The 17,093-nt window shown below is 57.1% G+C and overlaps 1 protein-coding gene and 2 non-coding genes across 3 annotated transcripts; 1 reads left to right on the forward strand and 2 right to left on the reverse strand.

The window, feature by feature from the left end:
* Positions 1-3,973: 3,973 nt before the first annotated feature.
* TRNAG-UCC (transfer RNA glycine (anticodon UCC)) lies at positions 3,974-4,045 on the reverse strand. Its single transcript has one exon. It is a non-coding gene; the product is annotated as a tRNA-Gly (tRNA).
* A 410-nt stretch (positions 4,046-4,455) lies between these two features.
* Positions 4,456-4,538, forward strand: TRNAL-CAG (transfer RNA leucine (anticodon CAG)). Its single transcript has one exon. It is a non-coding gene; the product is annotated as a tRNA-Leu (tRNA).
* Positions 4,539-8,380: 3,842 nt separating this feature from the next.
* LOC107535118 (low affinity immunoglobulin gamma Fc region receptor III-A-like) lies at positions 8,381-14,593 on the reverse strand. The gene is made up of 5 exons (XM_087828042.1): positions 14,469-14,593; positions 13,433-13,453; positions 12,875-13,132; positions 10,256-10,510; positions 8,381-8,856 (listed from the first exon to the last, which is right to left on the reverse strand). The coding sequence occupies exons 1-5, from the start codon at positions 14,539-14,541 to the stop codon at positions 8,669-8,671; spliced, it is 795 nt and encodes a 264-aa protein (XP_087684168.1). The 5' UTR covers positions 14,542-14,593; the 3' UTR covers positions 8,381-8,668.
* Between the last annotated feature and the right edge of the window lie 2,500 nt (positions 14,594-17,093).

Raw genomic sequence — 17,093 nt, forward strand, 5'->3', positions numbered from 1 at the left:
GGGAGGACGGCCCGGGGCCCGAGCAGACGCCAGCGCCGGGCAAGCGGCGGGGTCCGCGGCGCGGGCGCGGGCGCGGGCGCGGGCGCGGGCGCGGGCGCGGGCGCGGGCGCGGGCGCGGGCGCGGGCGCGGGCGCGGGCGCGGGCGGGCCCCGCGGTGAGGGCGCCGCCTTCCGGCCGAGCGCCCCGCCGACGCCGCGGGCCGGGCGGCAGAGCGGGCTCGGGGGCAGGAGAGCCGACGGCGGGGGCCGCCCAGCCCCTGCCCGACCGGCGGCGCGCGAGGAGGCTCTGCGGGGCCCGGGCTCCCGCCCCCCGTCAGGGGCCGCAGGTCGGGGCGGGTCCCCTTGGTAAGAGGCCGCGCCTTCGGACTCCCGCTCGCGGAAGTCGTACCGACCAGAGGGCCCGCTTCCCGGCGCGGCCGCGGGCTCCGCGCCGCCGCGACCTCCTCCTCGCGCGCAGCCCGGGCGCGGCCGGGTCGAAACGCGGGCCCGCCCCGCTGGGCTCGGACCGGCAGCCTCGCGGGGGCCGGCGGGGCGCGGCGGGCCGCGGGACCCCAGGCGGCTGCGGGAGCCCGGCCCGGCCCCGGCCGCACCTGCCAGACCTCGCGGCTCAGAGCGGCGCGTGGAGGACGAGCGGCCGCGCGTGGCCGGGAGCGCCCGGTGGGCTCCGGAGCTCGCTGGCCCTGCTCAGAGGAAGACGGCCGTGAGCGCTGCTGCCGATCTAGACAGTTTGTGAGCTCACGTGCACAGGCGCGAATATTGTGGAAATTTAAAATACCAGTCATGTCGTGCAAAATATAAAGTCCAAGTAAGGAGCCGAATGCTCCACCCAGCGGTTCTGAAGGTCCCTGCGGGCGCGCTAGGTGCCCGCGGCCTACGGGCTTCACAGTCACGTCGGCCCGGCGTCCACGCGCGGAGACTCCTATTCCAACACCATCAACCTGCGCTCCTGGCCGGTGCCCGCTAATGACCCAGAGCCACCCAGAGAGAGGAGGGACGCGTCTTCGTCCCTGGGCCATTTCAGGGCCACAGGCTTCTTGAGTCTCTGTCGCCTCCCGCCGTCCAGGCGCTGGCCGGCCGACCCCTCGCTGCACCGGGCGCGAGCACCGCGTCGCCCCTGCCCCTGCCCCCAGGCCTCCTGCGGCGCCACCCTGTCCAGTGACGTCCAGGGAGATGACTATGCCTCCTTCGGCAAGCCGCAGCTGCGGATGAATTCCCTCTCACCTCTCTGGCTGACCCTTGAACTGGGTGCGGACTGAGCAGAGCCTCCAGGAGGCCAGGATGAAAATACAGCCAGAGGCTAAGGGCTGCACGTACTCAGCAGAGATTTCAGGAGCTGCCATCCCAAAGGAGACAGGAAAACACTGGAAACTGCATAACTACTCAAAAATAGGAGATCTGATACAGAAATTATTACGTAGCCATAAGGCACAACACAGTGAAGTCATCTGAGTAATGTTTTAGAGTAATATTTAATGAATATAGAAATATTCACATTTTAAGTAAACACTCGAGTAAATTTAAAAATATACACCGTATGATTTCAATTTTGCATTTAAAAATACCAGAGATAAACATACAGCAAAATATTAATAAGTATTTCCTGGATGGTAAAAATATGGCTGCCTTTTCTTCTTCGTGACATGTTCATTTTCCATATTTTCTACAAGAACTACATGAAACCGGACACAGTGGGTCCAGGCTGCCTGTCACCACTTGAGCCAATTAAGCAGAGAGGGGCTGAATCCCGCGGCGCTCACCGCGATCCTGCGGCAGCGCGGGCGAGCAGCAGTCGCCCTGCAAGTGCTGCTCCGCCCCCTCCTGCCAGCCCGCGGGCTGCGGGGGGAGGAAGGGCTGCGGGCAGGGGGAGGCGCGGGGCGGCTGCAGGGTCTGTGGTCCGAGTGTCTCCTTCCAGGATCCTGAAGTCCGATAACTAGGTAGTTAATTTTCAGTGGTGTTAAAACCCAGCTCTGCCAGTTCCTGGGACCTGAGAATGGTCACCATTCCTGAGGCAAACTCCCAGAGCTGGTCAGGGTCCTGGCACAGCAACCAAATCAAAGCACATCCTGTCCTTGGCCTGTTCTCAAAATGCATTTTCTTTTCTGAGCAAGGGACCCATCCAGCCCCAAGGTGTCTTTTATCTTTCTGCAGCTCTGTTTTTCCTCTCGGAGCACGTCCTCCAGTTTCCCAGGGCCTGTAGGACAACCTCGCGTCTGTCGTTAGCGAGGTGAATCATCACCAGACAACCGCGGTCCTTTCCTGTTAGGTGCCCTCCCGCCTCCCACCATCACCGTCCACAGAGCGTGATCCACAGCTCTGCCCCCAACATATATATTACTATTATATCCAGGAAAAACATTACATTTTTTAATATGAGCCAGGTGCCGGTGCAGGGATTACTGCAGAGGACTTACTCCCACGAAGGCTCTCGAAACCTGTGGAATTGGCCCTGTTCCCTCGCAGACCAGAAGCCGAGGGAATTAAAGGACTTTAGTATAAGCAGACCGTTGGTTGGTGGTAAAAGCAGGTCCCTGTCAGACCAGGGCTCATTTCTCTGGACTGTCCGGTGCAGATCTAAAGCTTTGCTTCTTCCCGTCACCGAAGTGGGGAGGCGTTTCCCAGCTGGCGCGCCTTCGCGCAGGCGGCGGACTTGAGGACGCGGCGGCGCCGCGGCGCAGGGAAGCGCGCGGGTGGTCGGGGAGAGATGAACGAGGGGGAAAGGCGGAAATTCCGAGCGTGGGGCTGGGGCAGAGCCGCGGCCCTGGGGTCCTCCTCCGCTGCGCAGGCGGGTGTGGGGGCTCGGTGGGCGGGGGGACAGCACGCGGCGAGAAGGCGCCCCCGGCGGCGGGTCCGGGGAGCTGCGCCGCGGGAGTAAGGACGCGACGCGTTTCACGCAGCACCAGGGTCAGGCCGCACCCGCCAGAGCTGTTGCCCATCGCCTCGAAATTCTCACGCGAGAAAGGTACCCTTAGAGAAAATCTAGTTATGTAAGAGTAATTTTTGTTTCAGCGAAGGGAGGACTCAGGAAAGGACGGGCAGGCCCGGCCGGGCGTGGCTCAGCGGGTGAGCGGCGACCCAGGACCCAGGAGCCCGCGGTTCGATCCCCGGTCAGGGCACCCGCCCGGGCGGCGGGCCCCATCCCCAGCAGGGCCGTGCAGGAGGCAGCTGATCGATGACTCTCTCATCATTGATGTTTCTATCTCTCTCTCCCTCTCCCTTCCTCTCTCTGAAATCGATAAAGGCATATACCTTTTTAAAAAGGTGCATGAATCTTTTTTTTAAGAAAAAAAAAAGGGAGGGAAAAAGGACATCCTTTGCCTCCTCGTCGGGGAACCGAACCCGCGTGTCAGGCGGGGATGTTCTGCAACGTTGTGTGAAAACCATTGCTTAGTAAACTACTTAGTAAGAGCTATTTATTCTGTGACAGATACAGGTTGCTAGCAAAGTTGCAACTTTGCTGTCTAGACCGGCGCGTGACTACTAAAACGTAATGGGAGTCCTGTAGAAATTTATACTTCCCAATAGCCATTTTCAAAAGTAAGAAGAAATAGGTGATAATTTTCATAATTTACCTTATGTAACCCAATATATGAAAATATTTCAACATGTAACTAACATGAACATATTAATTATATTTCTTCGTACTTAGTGTTCACACAGCTGTGTATGCTACTTACACACAACACGGTTTAGCTGGACGTTACATTTTCATCGGAAAAATTTGGCCAGTACTTAGATTTCATAAACTTGACCATGGAAGTAGAGGGCTCATTCCCAAGTTGTTTCTAAAGTGCTGAAACATCCCCAGTAGCTGAACTGAGGGAGTGTTTAAGATTTTCCATTTATTTAATTCAATTAATAAACTGCACTTCCTCTGATGCTGGGCTACAGCCTCTAGGAACTCTGTTTACAAAAAAGGCAGGAGAAACCTCTGGAATCCAGCGGCCCCTTGTGGTAGCAAAGAGAGAAAAAGCCTCTGCGTTGGCCGGGAATCGAACCCGGGTCAACTGCTTGGAAGGCAGCTATGCTCACCACTATACCACCAACGCCCGCTGCCGGCGCGCCTCTCCGCTCCCTACCTGAGCCTAGTGCAGCCGGGCGCCTTCCCCGCGCGCCTTCGAGCATTTTGTCGGTGACTCCGAGGCGTCCTCTCAGAACATACCTGCACTCGCTCCTCCTGTCGGGCGATGTGGGGCGGAGGGTGAGGGAGACCGCGGGCGAGGTGCCACCAGGCGTGGCTCGGCCCCTCCAGAGAAGGGGCGCCCGGGAAAATGGGTCTTTTCCGTTTAGGATGGTGAGGCAGGATGAGATAGGGAAAGGGAGGCAGCTTTATTGCCCCTGCTTGGCGAAAGAGTCCAGGGGCAGTTCTAGGTTATTTAACACTATAAATAAACTCCGAGCGGACGTAACCTGCCATCATGAAGATACCTAACCTTAAGCAGCAACAGCGCCTCCGCGGGTCAGGATGGCCGAGCGGTCTAAGGCGCTGCGTTCAGGTCGCAGTCTCCCCTGGAGGCGTGGGTTCGAATCCCACTCCTGACAGACGTGTCTTTACTCTTTTCCTCCCCACATAGAGTTTAATTGCCGAGAAAGGACTGTCGGTCCATCACCACTTTTCACGCTGCGTGTCCACTGTGAAGGTTGTGCCGCGCTGTGAACGTGGAGCTGAGGTTTCCTTCCTGCAGGTAAGAGACTGGCCTGTCGGGCCAGGGAGCAGTTGGGACAAAGGACCAGCCCTAACTATGAAAATATGTTTTTCCTTTCGACTCCAGCCTCTCCGGGCCTATCTATACCTTTCTTTACGCAACAGCGAGGCGCTGAACCTTCTCTAGACGCCGAGCCCGGGGCGGGCCGGCGGCCGCGGCTCCTGACCGAAGGCAGGCCTCGGTTCGCCGGTAGCTGACTGGGCTTCTCAGCGCTCAAGCGGCGGCGTCGAGGCCTCAGGCTCCCCCGGACCCGCTCCCCCCACGGGCTCCACCTCCGCGGGTTGCCGAGTCCCCGAAGCCAGGAAAAGAGCCCGCGGGGCGCGTGGGGCCGGCGGGGCGCGGAGGGGAGCGCAGTTGCTCGTTTCAATTCCTTCCTCTTGACGATCACAAAGGAGATAATTTCTGATCTGGGAGCCGCTAGTTACGGACAAACCTTGCTGTCCTGGAGGAGCTGGCGCCGCCAAGCCGGAGGCTGAGTGAGGCCCCGGGGGTGAGGGCGGGGCCTGGGGGACGTGGGCGTCGGGGGAACGGGGGCCTGGGGGGGACGGGGGCCTCGGGGGGACGGGGGCCTGGGGGGACGGGGGCGTCGGGGGGACGGGGGCCTCGGGGGGACGGGGGCCTCGGGGGGACGGGGGCGTCGGGGGGACGGGGGCCTCGGGGGGACGGGGGCGTCGGGGGGACTGGGGCGTGGGGGGACGGGGGCCTCGGGGGGACGGGGGCCTGGGGGGGACGGGGGCCTGGGGGGGACGGGGGCCTCGGGGGACTGGGGCCTCGGGGGACTGGGGCCTCGGGGGGGGACGGGGGCCTCGGGGGGACGGGGGCCTCGGGGGGACGGGGGCCTCGGGGGAACGGGGGCCTGGGGGGGACGGGGGCCTGGGGGGACTGGGGCGTTGGGGGGACAGGGGCGTTGGGGGAACGGGGGCCTGGGGGGGACGGGGGCCTCGGGGGACTGGGGCCTCGGGGGGACGGGGGCCTGGGGGGGACGGGGGCCTGGGGGGACTGGGGCCTCGGGGGAACGGGGGCCTGGGGGGGACGGGGGCCTGGGGGGACTGGGGCGTTGGGGGGACGGGGGCCTGGGGGGAACGGGGGCCTGGGGGGGACGGGGGCCTCGGGGGAACGGGGGCCTGGGGGGGACGGGGGCCTCGGGGGCACTGGGGCGTTGGGGGGACGGGGGCCTCGGGGGGACGGGGGCCTGGGGGGGACGGGGGCCTCGGGGGCACTGGGGCGTTGGGGGGACGGGGGCCTGGGGGGGACGGGGGCCTCGGGGGCACTGGGGCGTTGGGGGGACGGGGGCCTCGGGGGGACTGGGGCCTCGGGGGCCGGGGGCCTCGGGGGCACTGGGGCGTTGGGGGGACGGGGGCCTGGGGGGACTGGGGCGTCGGCCAAACTGCGCCGCTGCTGCCGGGCTGCCTCGGGAATCCCTCTGACCGCTCCGAGCCTTCCTTCGCTGTGGTAAATGGAAGTGGAGCTGCGGCTCGCGAGGCAGCCCGGGCGCTCGTTAGGAGCGCAGACTCAGACCGCGGGCTGCGACGCGGCCCCGGGTGCCCCGCGTGCGTGCCCGGTGTCCCGGCCGTCCCGGCGCGGGCAGGCGCTTACCGTGGGCCGTCCGTCCCTCTGCTCGCGGGCGCCTTCACGCGGCTCATTTCAGCACTTACACTGCCAGACGCCGCGCTTGGAGCAAAGGCTAAAAAAGTTAAATCACAAGGTGTGAACTGAAGACGGCGACGGGCACGCACAGGAGAACGAAAGCCGTCAGCGAGGCCGGACCTGAGCCACGCGACCGAGGCCACGGCCCCCGTGGCGTCACCGGGACTCCACGGACGCGCTGGCGCGACGCCGCGACCGCCTGGCCCCGGGGCTCCCCGCGGACGCGCGCCTGGGCCGGGGCGGGGCCGCTGCGGCGGGACGCGCGGGTGTGCGGCGGGCGGCGAGCTCCCCGGGGTCGGGCCGTCGGCGGCGCGGGGCGGCGCAGCGTCCCGCCTGCCCCGCGGAGCCCCGCGCTCGGCCCCCGGCCCCCGCAGCCCTTTGCCTTTCTCTAGAAACCAACGAGCTGCAGGCCGGTTCTTGGCGCCGCTTCCCCTCCGTCAGCAGGTCGCCTTCCGCGAGCCGGAGCCGCGGGGCTGCCCCGGACGCGCTCTCGGCCCCCCGCGGGCCTCCCGCCGCTCTGCGCCCCGAGCGTCGCGTTCGAGCTCCGGGCGGCGTCCCCGAGCCCACGGGGCCCGCGGGACGCGCAGGGCGGACGGGGCGAGCCCGTCCGCGGACGCCGGGTGCACCGCGCAGCTCGTCGCGGGCCGAAGGCCGCGGGCAGGGAGCCTCGTAATTTGCCCGATTCAAAGGCAACCGCCGCTCTTTTTAAGAAGCTAAAACCCTCCCCGAAAGCGGCGCCTTTCACCTTCCGAAAGCTGCGGGGCTGGGAGAGGGCGCGGGCCTTTCTCCGTCAACAGCTTTTTGAAAGTTGCCGCTTAAATTCCTTCGCTCTCGGGCCGAGGCCCCAGGCCCGCCGTCACCGTCGGGGCGTTTCAGCCGAGGGGCTGCGGGCAGGTGCGGCCGGGAAGGGCGGGGCCTGGCCCGCGACCGCCGTCCAGGGGCCGCCTGGCCTCCGGCCCTCAGCGGCCCCAGCCCCCGCCCACCCGCCGGCTGCGGGTCCAGCGCTCCCGCCGCATCAACCGCGGCCTCACACTCCCCCGGCCTCATTCGCTGCTTCACCCGCTAATTCACGGACCTTCCGTTCAGTATATCCATTCATGTTTAGTAATTTAGTCTGAGCATCTTGAAACATAGAACAGACATTGATGACAAATAGCCATTGTGAAGGGGAGGGGGACCCTTGTGGCTGAGTACAAAAGGCAAGTTGTATAACAAGATGTGTCCTATGATCCAAAAGCGTGTACAGAAAGGCCTGTGACCAACCACCTCTATGCCCTTCAACAAGTCATTTCAAGCACCTGGGCCACAGCTTCCTCAGTTTTACAATGAGGAGATTGGATGACCTCATTTCTGAGGACTTTCAAGGTTTAAAATTCTCTAAATTTACTAAAGAATTTACTCATTCCACAAATATTTATTGAGCTCTTCACCATGTGCCAGGCCCTGAGCTAGACTGTAGGTGCACAGCAGTGAGGGAAGCAGCCGGAGGCCTGCGCTCCCGGGGCCCACACTCCCAGGGCAGGAGGGCTGGGCACTAAACCATTGACCAGGTGAGCGTATTAGGGGCATCGGTTGGTAGTAAGCACAATGAGGAAAAACAGAGCAGGAGAGGGGAGTTGCGAGTGGTGGGGGAGTGGGATTCTACTGAGTGACCAAAGAGACCCAGTAATAAGGTGGCATTTCGGGAAAGACCATGGCGAAGCGCGACGAGGCATCTCTGAGGAAGAACGTTCCAGAAGCAGGGAGCAACAAGCCCTGGGCAGAAGTGTGACCGATGCGCTAAAGGACCCAGGGGCGGGCGGCCGCGAGGAGCGAGCTCAGGCGGAGCCTGAGAACACTGCAAAGGCCTTAGCTTTTACTCTTAAGTGCAAGGGGACACGACTGCATGCATGGCTTTGGGCAGAGGTGTGACAGAAAAATACATTTTTAAAAGATTGCTCTGGTGGTTGTGGTGAGAACAGACCTTTGAGGAGGAGGATGTGGCAGTGCAAGTGAGCCGGTGGCAGCTGGGACCAAGGGGCCAGCGCAAAGAAATGGGCAGAGTGCTGGGTTTGTTTTGAAAGTAGAAGCAGAATTTAGTGAGCTTTCGTATCCTTGAGGAGCCTCTGTCTAGGATCTGCGAGAACACATTTGCTGTCAGTCCTCACAGAGCTTGACCGCCAGGACGTCAGTGAGGGCGAGCCTAGTGGAGCTTCTCTGGAGCTTATAGGCCCTTCCTTTCCCCAGACCCCTTTGCCTGTTTGCCGTCCAGGAGGGGTGGGGGAGGGGGGGAGGGCTGGCCTGAAGAAGCGCTGTAGTTCTTATGCAGGGGATGAGGGGTCATTTGTCCTCAGATCTCTTGCTCCATGTGACTTTGTCATCCCTCCAGTCCCCCATTGAGCTTTGAAGTTCTTTCTGCACAAAGAAATACAGCCCTGTGTCCACTGCAAACAGGAGTCCCATCATCAGGCAGAATGCAATTTGGGGCCATGGTGGAAAGACCAGCGAGATGGATGGAACCCCAGGACCTATTACAAGAGGCAGAGGAACGGAGAGATGACAGTTGTTAAAGCAGAAATCTGAATCAACAGTCAGGTCCCCAGTGCTCCCTTTGTGAAGTCCTCCAGGCTAGGGGCTAAGGCTGTGGTCAGGAGTAGACAGGTCCGAAGTCTGCAGAGCACCCCTTCATCTCCTGCCTTCCAGTAAAGCACTGTCAGCGCTTCTCAGTGGGTGATCGTGCACCCGTCTGTTTGGAGGGACACTGACAGAAGTTGAAGGGTTTCAGAACAGGTTCCCCAAGCTGTGCTACTTTGGCATGTGGATATTTTCAGCTGAAGGCAACTGAGACCCTGCTTCACAAGAAATTCCTACTTCTCCCTGAAAGATTTTAAATCAGGGGCCTTGCCCATAGTAACACCAGATACTACCACCAGAAATAACTTTCTATGGCCTATCTAGGGGGCGGAGCAAACTGCTAACTACAGAACATGTGCTCTTATCCCGCAATGACCTCCCTGCCCTCTGAAGCCCCCATGCCTTACCTCATCCTCAGCTCAGAACGCCATATATTCCTCACCTTCTCTTCCTGTCTCTGAACGTCTCCTGTCTGTGGGGTTCCCTACGTATGTATGTAATTAAATTTGTTCATTTTCTTGTTAATCTATTTCATATCAATTTAATTATTAGACCAGATGAGAGAAGCTTGAAGGGTAGAGGACATTTCTTCCTCTCCTACAAAGTTACAGAGGAAAAGGTTTTGTGGTCACGTGGGTTTTGCAAATGCCTTATGAAACTTAATTTAAAAGTTTTCTTTACAACAAAGCTTCTTGAAGCCTTTGATGTGTATTATGAACATAATGTGACTGCAGAACAGCCTTTGGAGAACAGTGAACTAGGGAACCCACAGACCACATCAACAGTACTTCCCGCACCACCTCCTGAGCCCAGGACTGGGCTGTGTTCACTGCCCAACACTCGTCTGGTAGAAATGGTTTGGAATGCTCCCTGAAAGGCATGTGGCGAGACTGTCATGCCACATGGCTGCCCTGAGCTAAGCCTGGAGCCTAGGGAGACACAAGCAAGCCTCAGAATCCTATGGACAGAGGGACATGTGACAAAGTGGAGTGGTCTGAATGAGGTGGAAAAGAGGGAGGGTGGTGATGTCTCCTATATGGATTTAGGAGGATGGGAAGGTGGCTTTTGTCCCCTGAGAGTTAACACTCCAAGTGAATGACACCATTTCTATAATCCTTTAGGAGGGAGCTGGAAGAGAACTGCATGTCCACACAGCAATCAGGTGGAGCTAGGACTCTGAGGGTTCCCACTGGTGTCAAAGAGGCTCACTCAGGAGAACACGGGTACCGAAGGAATCCCTGCCCTACACATCCTTCCAAGGCCTGAAGCTCCTTCAACACCCTGGGTTCCTACCTTGGACAGTGATGCTCACAGGCCGTGATGAGTGTGACATCTGCCCTATGAATCCCGAGCAGTGGTACTCGCCGCTGTGACTGACGTTTGCTTGTGGGATGAAGAAGCTGGAATTTGCATGGGAAAACCACTTGGGTTTTTCATCCTGGAAGAATATAATCTTGTACAGACGCCAGTTCTTCCAGCTGTGGCACCTCAGCACAATGGTGTCTCCCTCCTGGAACACCAGGCGAGGGGTCTGGAGCAGCAGCCAGGCTGAAAGACACAAAAGGGAAGGAAAGGTTCTGCGGCTAGGTGCCGAGGCCCTTGCAGCATCGTGCCCACAGCTGCATTACTCACAGAAGGTGAAAGGATGCTTCGTGGCACATGTGAGCATTCTCTTACAGGCAAAACATGGTGTTACCTGTGAGTCTGCGGGGCCCCTGAAGGAAAGAAGTCTTCAGAAGTTTCAAATATAAAGAGGAGGAACCCTCACACACACACACACACACACACACACACACACACCGGTGACACTGCACTGGAGTCAGGAAACTAGTTCACTTCAGTAACTACAGAGGTTATGGAACAGGACCTGAAGCCTTCAGTTTGTGTGGACACAGTGTTTATGGTCTAGAGATTAGTAATTGAATGGCAACTTCTGAACAAGTTTTGGAAAGTGAGTGAGTGGAGCCCTAGTAAGGCCTCGCCCGCCCTGAATGGAATGTTCCATCCACAGAAGCAATGAAAATGTGTGAGGTTTTGACTTCAGTGTTCAGTTGCAACTCTGGACAAGAGGAGCATTAAAACAGGTTTCAAATGTAAAATTGCTTTTCCCACCCTGCCTACAAACATCCCCACTCCCCACCACCACCTCCCTTCATTGATAGCAGAGTAGTCAGACTCCAAAGTTCAGGCACTTTGGAGGACAAGACTATAAAGAATGTTTCAGAAAACTTATTAGAAAAAATCCAGTTGCTATTGCTATCCTAGAAAAATAAATGCTACAATTTCTTAAATGGAAACATTTAAGAAAACCACATTCTGAATGTGAAAAGCAAGGCATAGTTGATGAGACAGCATGGAACAGAAACCTGCAGTCAGGACTTGATTTTGGCTTTTACATGAACTTCTGGGCTCTGAGCTCTCATGGGCTTAATTTATTTGTACAATGTAGGGACGGGACCAGGTGCTTCCCATCTAGTGACCCTTCAGATCCAACTTATAAAATCTCACTTTTTACTATTTTGTAGGAGAAGCGAGAAGTACAACCGGCTGTTTGTGGGCCAGCAATGGACACAGAGACCAGATAGGTAGAGGTGATGTCATTGGGCAGGTTTTGAAGTTGAGTCTGTAGGGGAGGGAAAAACTTCCCTCCACCCTTCCAGGTTCTTTTGTTTGGTTATTAATCAAATAGCCATGAGACAGATTGACAAGAAACATGAATAAATTTAATCACATGCATATGTACGGGAGCCCCACAGACATGAGAGAATCAGACAGAAGGAGAAAGTGAAGGATATGTGGCATCCTGAGCTTGGGATGAGGTGAGGCACCAGGCTTCCGAGGGGGAAGGTCACCGCAGGACAGTAAGAAGAGCAGACGGTCAGTTGTTAGTAGTTTGCCCTGCCCCCTAGACAGGCCATAAAAAGTCATTTCTGGTGATGACTCTTAATTTAATTTCTTTAAGGGAGAGGTAAGAGTTCGTCATGAACCCACTGGGTCTCGACACCTTCAGCTCAACATAATTCCCATGCCAAAGTAGCACAGCTTGGGGAGCCTGTTCTGAACACCTATGTCAATAGTTATTCCCCTTTCATTGGAGCACCATCAGCAGAAAGTGAATCCACCACCAGGATCTCTTTGAGACCAGAACCGTAAAAGACTATAAAAAAAATCACCCTTATGCAGAATTTTAACACTGCATGCTTATATGCAGTCATCTTCAGGGCATATGCACCAAGGTGCAGTTGAAGTCAGCTACAGTATAAACGTGTTCACATTTCAGAGATTGGGTGGGGCGTGATTTGTGTGTAGGAGGATTTCTCTACAGAATCTATTAGACTGAACACTCAGATATACGTAAACCTAAGTCAGATCATGTGACTCCCTTAATTTAAACCATCTAATGAATTCTCACCTCCTTTGGGAATAAAAGATGAAGTCATTGCACCAACTCCAAGCCTCTCCCCACTTTTGCCCTCATCTTCCAGATTCCATTGCCCCCAGCCTCCTGCCCCCTGGGCAGAAAGGCTTCCTTGCGCATGCCAGGCACACCCATCTGCGGGCCTTTGCCTTCTGCTGGCCTCCACCCCGGTGCTGACCACACTGCCATGAGGGCAGGACAGTTTTCTGGAACAAATATTTCCTTCTGCTTCTCTCACCCCCTGGTGGCCTGGCTGTGGCCTTGTCACTTTCTTGCTCAATCAGGACTGAGGCCAAACAACCTCAGATAGTCCGAGGCACCCACACAGAAGCAAAGGAGTGGGGGGAGAGGGGAAATGACTGGACAGAAACTACTTCCAACAGCTCACAGTCATGCTTCCCAGAAAACGGCCACCCCCTTTCCTAGAAGCCCTGTGCCAGGTCAGCAGAGTCCACAGCATCGTCCTCCAGACCCTCCCGGCCTCCTCCACTGACCGGAAGTCACATCCAGATGCACAGGGTCGCTGAGGCTGGCCTGGCCGGTCTGGCACGTGTAGTCCCCGCTGTCTTTGCTGCTGGCCTTGAAGCTGTAGCTGGGCTGGACCTGGGTCAGGAGGGGGGTCCCATCACGGAACCACAGGGTGGAGTGGTCTCCAGGGCTGTGGGCCCCCTGGCAGCTCAGAGTCACGTTGTCCTCCTCGAGCACATTGACCCAGGGGGGCTGGAGGCTCACCACGGCCTTTGGGAGACCTGCTGAGGGGCAGAGGGCAGAAAGGAATGGGAATAAATAACCTTGGAGGGACCATGGATGTCAAAGGAGCTCCCAGGGGCACTGGGCCAGAGTCCACTGTCCACCCAACTACAGACCCATGTACTTCCAGTAGCCTCATTCCCTTTGTGTCTTTGGGTCTTTGGTGGATCCAGCAGGACTCTTACCAAGAATCAAACCCCAGGCCCCACTAAAAAGGGGGAACCACCCATGCTGAACCCAAGCCTGATTTTTAGTGAACAGGCAATAACACCATAAAACAAGGAGGCACAGAGCAGACTCACCAGCTCCCCTGTCTGCAGACGCTGTGAAAAAGAAGAGGCCAGTCAGTATGAGGGAACCCAGAGAACATGTTGTAATGGGGGGGAGCCCCAACTCCTCCCGCCAGCACCCAAAACAAGATGTCCTGGAAGGCACCCACCGCTCAAGTCCTCACCTCCTCCCTGTCTCCCACCAGGCTACAAAGTAAACACGAATGTTTGGTGCAGGGACTGTGCAAGGACCTCTGAACGTGACCTTAGGGCCCAGGGGAAGGGTAGGAGGTCAGGGCCCTCTCCCCCTTCCCGCCTGTGCCCGGCGCCCCACTCACCCAACGCCCCACTCCCCACGGCGCCCCACTCACCCACGGCGCCCCACTCCCCCGGCGCCCCACTCTCCCGGCGCCCCACTCCCCACAGCGCACCCTAACTCCCCCAGCGCCCCACTCCCCCGGCGCCCCACTCCCCCGGCGCCCCACTCCCCCGGCGCCCCACTCCCCCGGCGCCCCACTCCCCACAGCGCACCCTAACTCCCCCAGCGCCCCACTCCCCCGGCGCCCCACTCCCCCGGCGCCCCACTCCCCCGGCGCCCCACTCCCCACAGCGCCCCACTCACCCACAGCGCACCCTAACTCCCCACGGTGCCCCACTCCCCACGGCGCCCCACTCCCCACAGCGCCCCACTCCCCACAGCGCCCCACTCCCCACAGCGCACCCTAACTCCCCACGGCGCCCCACTCACCCACAGCGCACCCTAACTCCCCCAGCGCCCCACTCCCCCGGCGCCCCACTCACCCGGCGCCCCACTCACACCGGCGCCCCACTCCCCACAGCGTCCCACTCACCCACAGCGCACCCTAACTCCCCACGGCGCCCCACTCCCCACAGCGCACCCTAACTCCCCACGGCGCCCCACTCACCCACAGCGCACCCTAACTCCCCCAGCGCCCCACTCCCCACAGCGCCCCACTCCCCACAGCGCACCCTAACTCCCCCAGCGCCCCACTCCCCACAGCGCCCCACTCCCCACAGCGCACCCTAACTCCCCCAGCGCCCCACTCACCCAGCAGCAGCAGAGCCGACACCGTCCGCGCCTGGAGCAGCCACCCGCCGCCGGGACGCAGGGTCGGAAACATTTTGGGTCCAAAGTCCACGCAGACGGGGCCGGAGCGCGCGGGGCCCGGAGGCGGCTGGAGAAAGAGGAAGGAAACGGCCTCGCCCGGCGCAGCTCCCGGTCACCAGGCCCGTTTCTGCCAACGGTCAGCAGCCCGGACCCAGCCGGCGGCCGACCGAGCGGCTGCACAGACGCACCCCTGCCCCTGGCCGCGGGGGGGGGGGGGGGGGGGGGGGGGGCAGAGCTGGGGGGCCGCAGAGCCGGGGGCGGGGGGCCCCCAACAGTCCAAACACAAAAGAACGTTTTCAAGATCAAGAATAATTTCGTTAAGAAAGTCGTAAAATAGTGTCAAAGGCTGTATGCTCTATGCAGGCGACTGTGCAGCGTGACTCGGTAGGGCAACATGATATAATGGTAAAAAGTCAGATTATAGTGGCAACAACAGCAAAGATAGACAAACGGGACCACATCAGACTTAAAGCTTCTCACATCATTCAACAGAGTGCAAAGAAAACCTACAGAATGAGAGGAAAACATGTGCAAATCATTGTCTGATGAGTTTAATATCCATAATATATAAAGAATTCCTGCAACCAAAAACAAACAACCTGATTTATAAAATGGGCAAAAGACTGAATAGACATTTCTCTAAAGAAGATAAATAAATAGCCAACAAACCCGAAAAGACACTCAATATCACTAGTTGTTTGAGAAATGCAAACCAAAACCAAGAGATATCACCTCACACCCAGTAGAAGGGCCACAAAACACAACAAAACAGAAAACAACTAGTGCTGGTGAAGATGTGCAGATACTGCTGGTGGGAATGCAAAGTGGTGTAGCTGTTCTGGAAACCAGTATGGAACTTCTCCAAATAATTAAAAATACAACTACCACAGGATCCAGCAATCCTACTTCTGGTTATGTATCCAAAAGAATTCAAACAAGACCTCAGAGAGATATTTTCACATGCCGTGCTTACTGCAGCATTATCCACAAGAGCCAACCCAAATGTCCACTGACAGATGAATGGATAAACAAAAAGCTGTCCATACAATGAATGGAATATTATTCAGCCTTAAAAAAGGAAATCCTGCCATGTGCTACATACAACGTGGATGAACCCTGAGGACGATATGCTACGTGAAATAAGCCAGTCACAAAAAGCAAATACTGTCTACAAAGTATCTAAAATAATCAAATCCATAGAAACAGAAAGTAGAATAGTGGTTGCAGGGGCTGGAGGAGGGGAGCGGAGAGTTGTTTTGTTGACTGGAGACAGGGTTTCAGTTTCTCAAGATGAAGTCCTAGAGATGTATTACACAGCAACGTGAACAGGCTTAACACTACTGACTGTATTATTAAAAGTAATTAAGATGGCAAATTGTGTGTGTGTGTTTTTAACCACAGTTTAAAAAAAATTTTTTTAAGCCAGACTATGGGATTTTGGAAAAGGTACTCAGCTCTCAAACTTCAATTTTCTCATCTGTACAATGGACACTATCTGGTACCTAATTAAAAGTTCGATTAAAAGTAGTTTTTATTTCTATGCGTGTTACCAAGGGTTTTTAACCTTTTGATTTTTCTGGAAGCATGACTCTCCTTCCCCATTTGATCCGAGCTTTACGATCTCACCTTTCTCTCTCTAGTCAGAGATCATCCTAGACCTTCCAGGCTTCCGGAAGTCATTTCTGCCCCACTGTCCGTGCCCTGCTGATGACTGGGAGAGCTAATTTATTCACCATCCTCCACCTCGCTGCAGACCAGGTCCCATCACTGTCCACAGAGGACAGTTAGACTGACCAAAGGCAAATTAGGTGCAGGCTTTAGATGATGGCAGGTACCTAATTGAACATAGAATCAGACCCTGTTAGAGCCTGTGGAAGTAAAGCAAGTCCTGTGGGAGAGGGAGAGGGAAGGAATGGGGAGGGAAGTAGAGAGGAAGGGAGAGAGAAACTATTGAAACTGGAGAGAAGTATGGCGAAAAGAAGACCAGTGTGGTCACGTCTTCGGTTCTGGCTTCCCAAGACCGCTTTCAGTTTCATTTCCAGTCAGCCAGCGTGCGGCCTGGCATGTCCTGTCTTCCGTTGTCTTTGAGGTTTCCTCATATATGCTTATAGTCTCATACAGTCCGTATGTCTTAACTTAATCTAATCTGAGAGGGTTTAGTTTTCTGGCAATCCACATTTTCCCTTGTTGAGGACACAGTCATCAGCATCTTAAAGAGAACTAGTTTCTCCAGCTGGTGGTTTCCTCAGAGGAGGCAAAGGTGGAGAGTGGCGGTTGGGGCGGGCTCTGGGGAGGGATGGAAAGCTGTAAATTGAAGGCATTTAACTTACAGTTTTCCTGAGGGCTCATCTCACGGCTTGGTATTTGCCTAAATAAAACAGGATTGCAGAAGCTATTTTCTTCTTCAAACAGAAAACTTCAGAGAAAACGGCAAATGTGTGAGGGACCCTCTCAGATTTTAGTGCCACTGTCCACTTGCACTGTAACTTTTCCCAGGTCTGTCATAAGAAAGCACCACAAACTCAGTAGTTTACACAACAGAAATGTATTGTTTCACAGTTTCAG

The sequence above is a fragment of the Miniopterus natalensis genome, chromosome 19, assembly GCF_054644295.1.
Source record: "Miniopterus natalensis isolate mMinNat1 chromosome 19, mMinNat1.hap1, whole genome shotgun sequence".
Classification (NCBI taxonomy): domain Eukaryota; kingdom Metazoa; phylum Chordata; class Mammalia; order Chiroptera; family Miniopteridae; genus Miniopterus; species Miniopterus natalensis.

Coding starts and splice junctions, on each gene's coding strand:
- LOC107535118 (XM_087828042.1), bottom strand. CDS start 14,541: ATGTTTCCGACCCTGCGTCCCGGCGGCGGGTGGCTGCTCCAGGCGCGG. Junction 13,454..14,468: donor GTCGGCTCTGCTGCTGCTGG/GTGAGTGGGGCG, acceptor TCTTTTTCACAG/CGTCTGCAGACAGGGGAGCT. Junction 13,133..13,432: donor GTCTGCAGACAGGGGAGCTG/GTGAGTCTGCTC, acceptor TCTGCCCCTCAG/CAGGTCTCCCAAAGGCCGTG.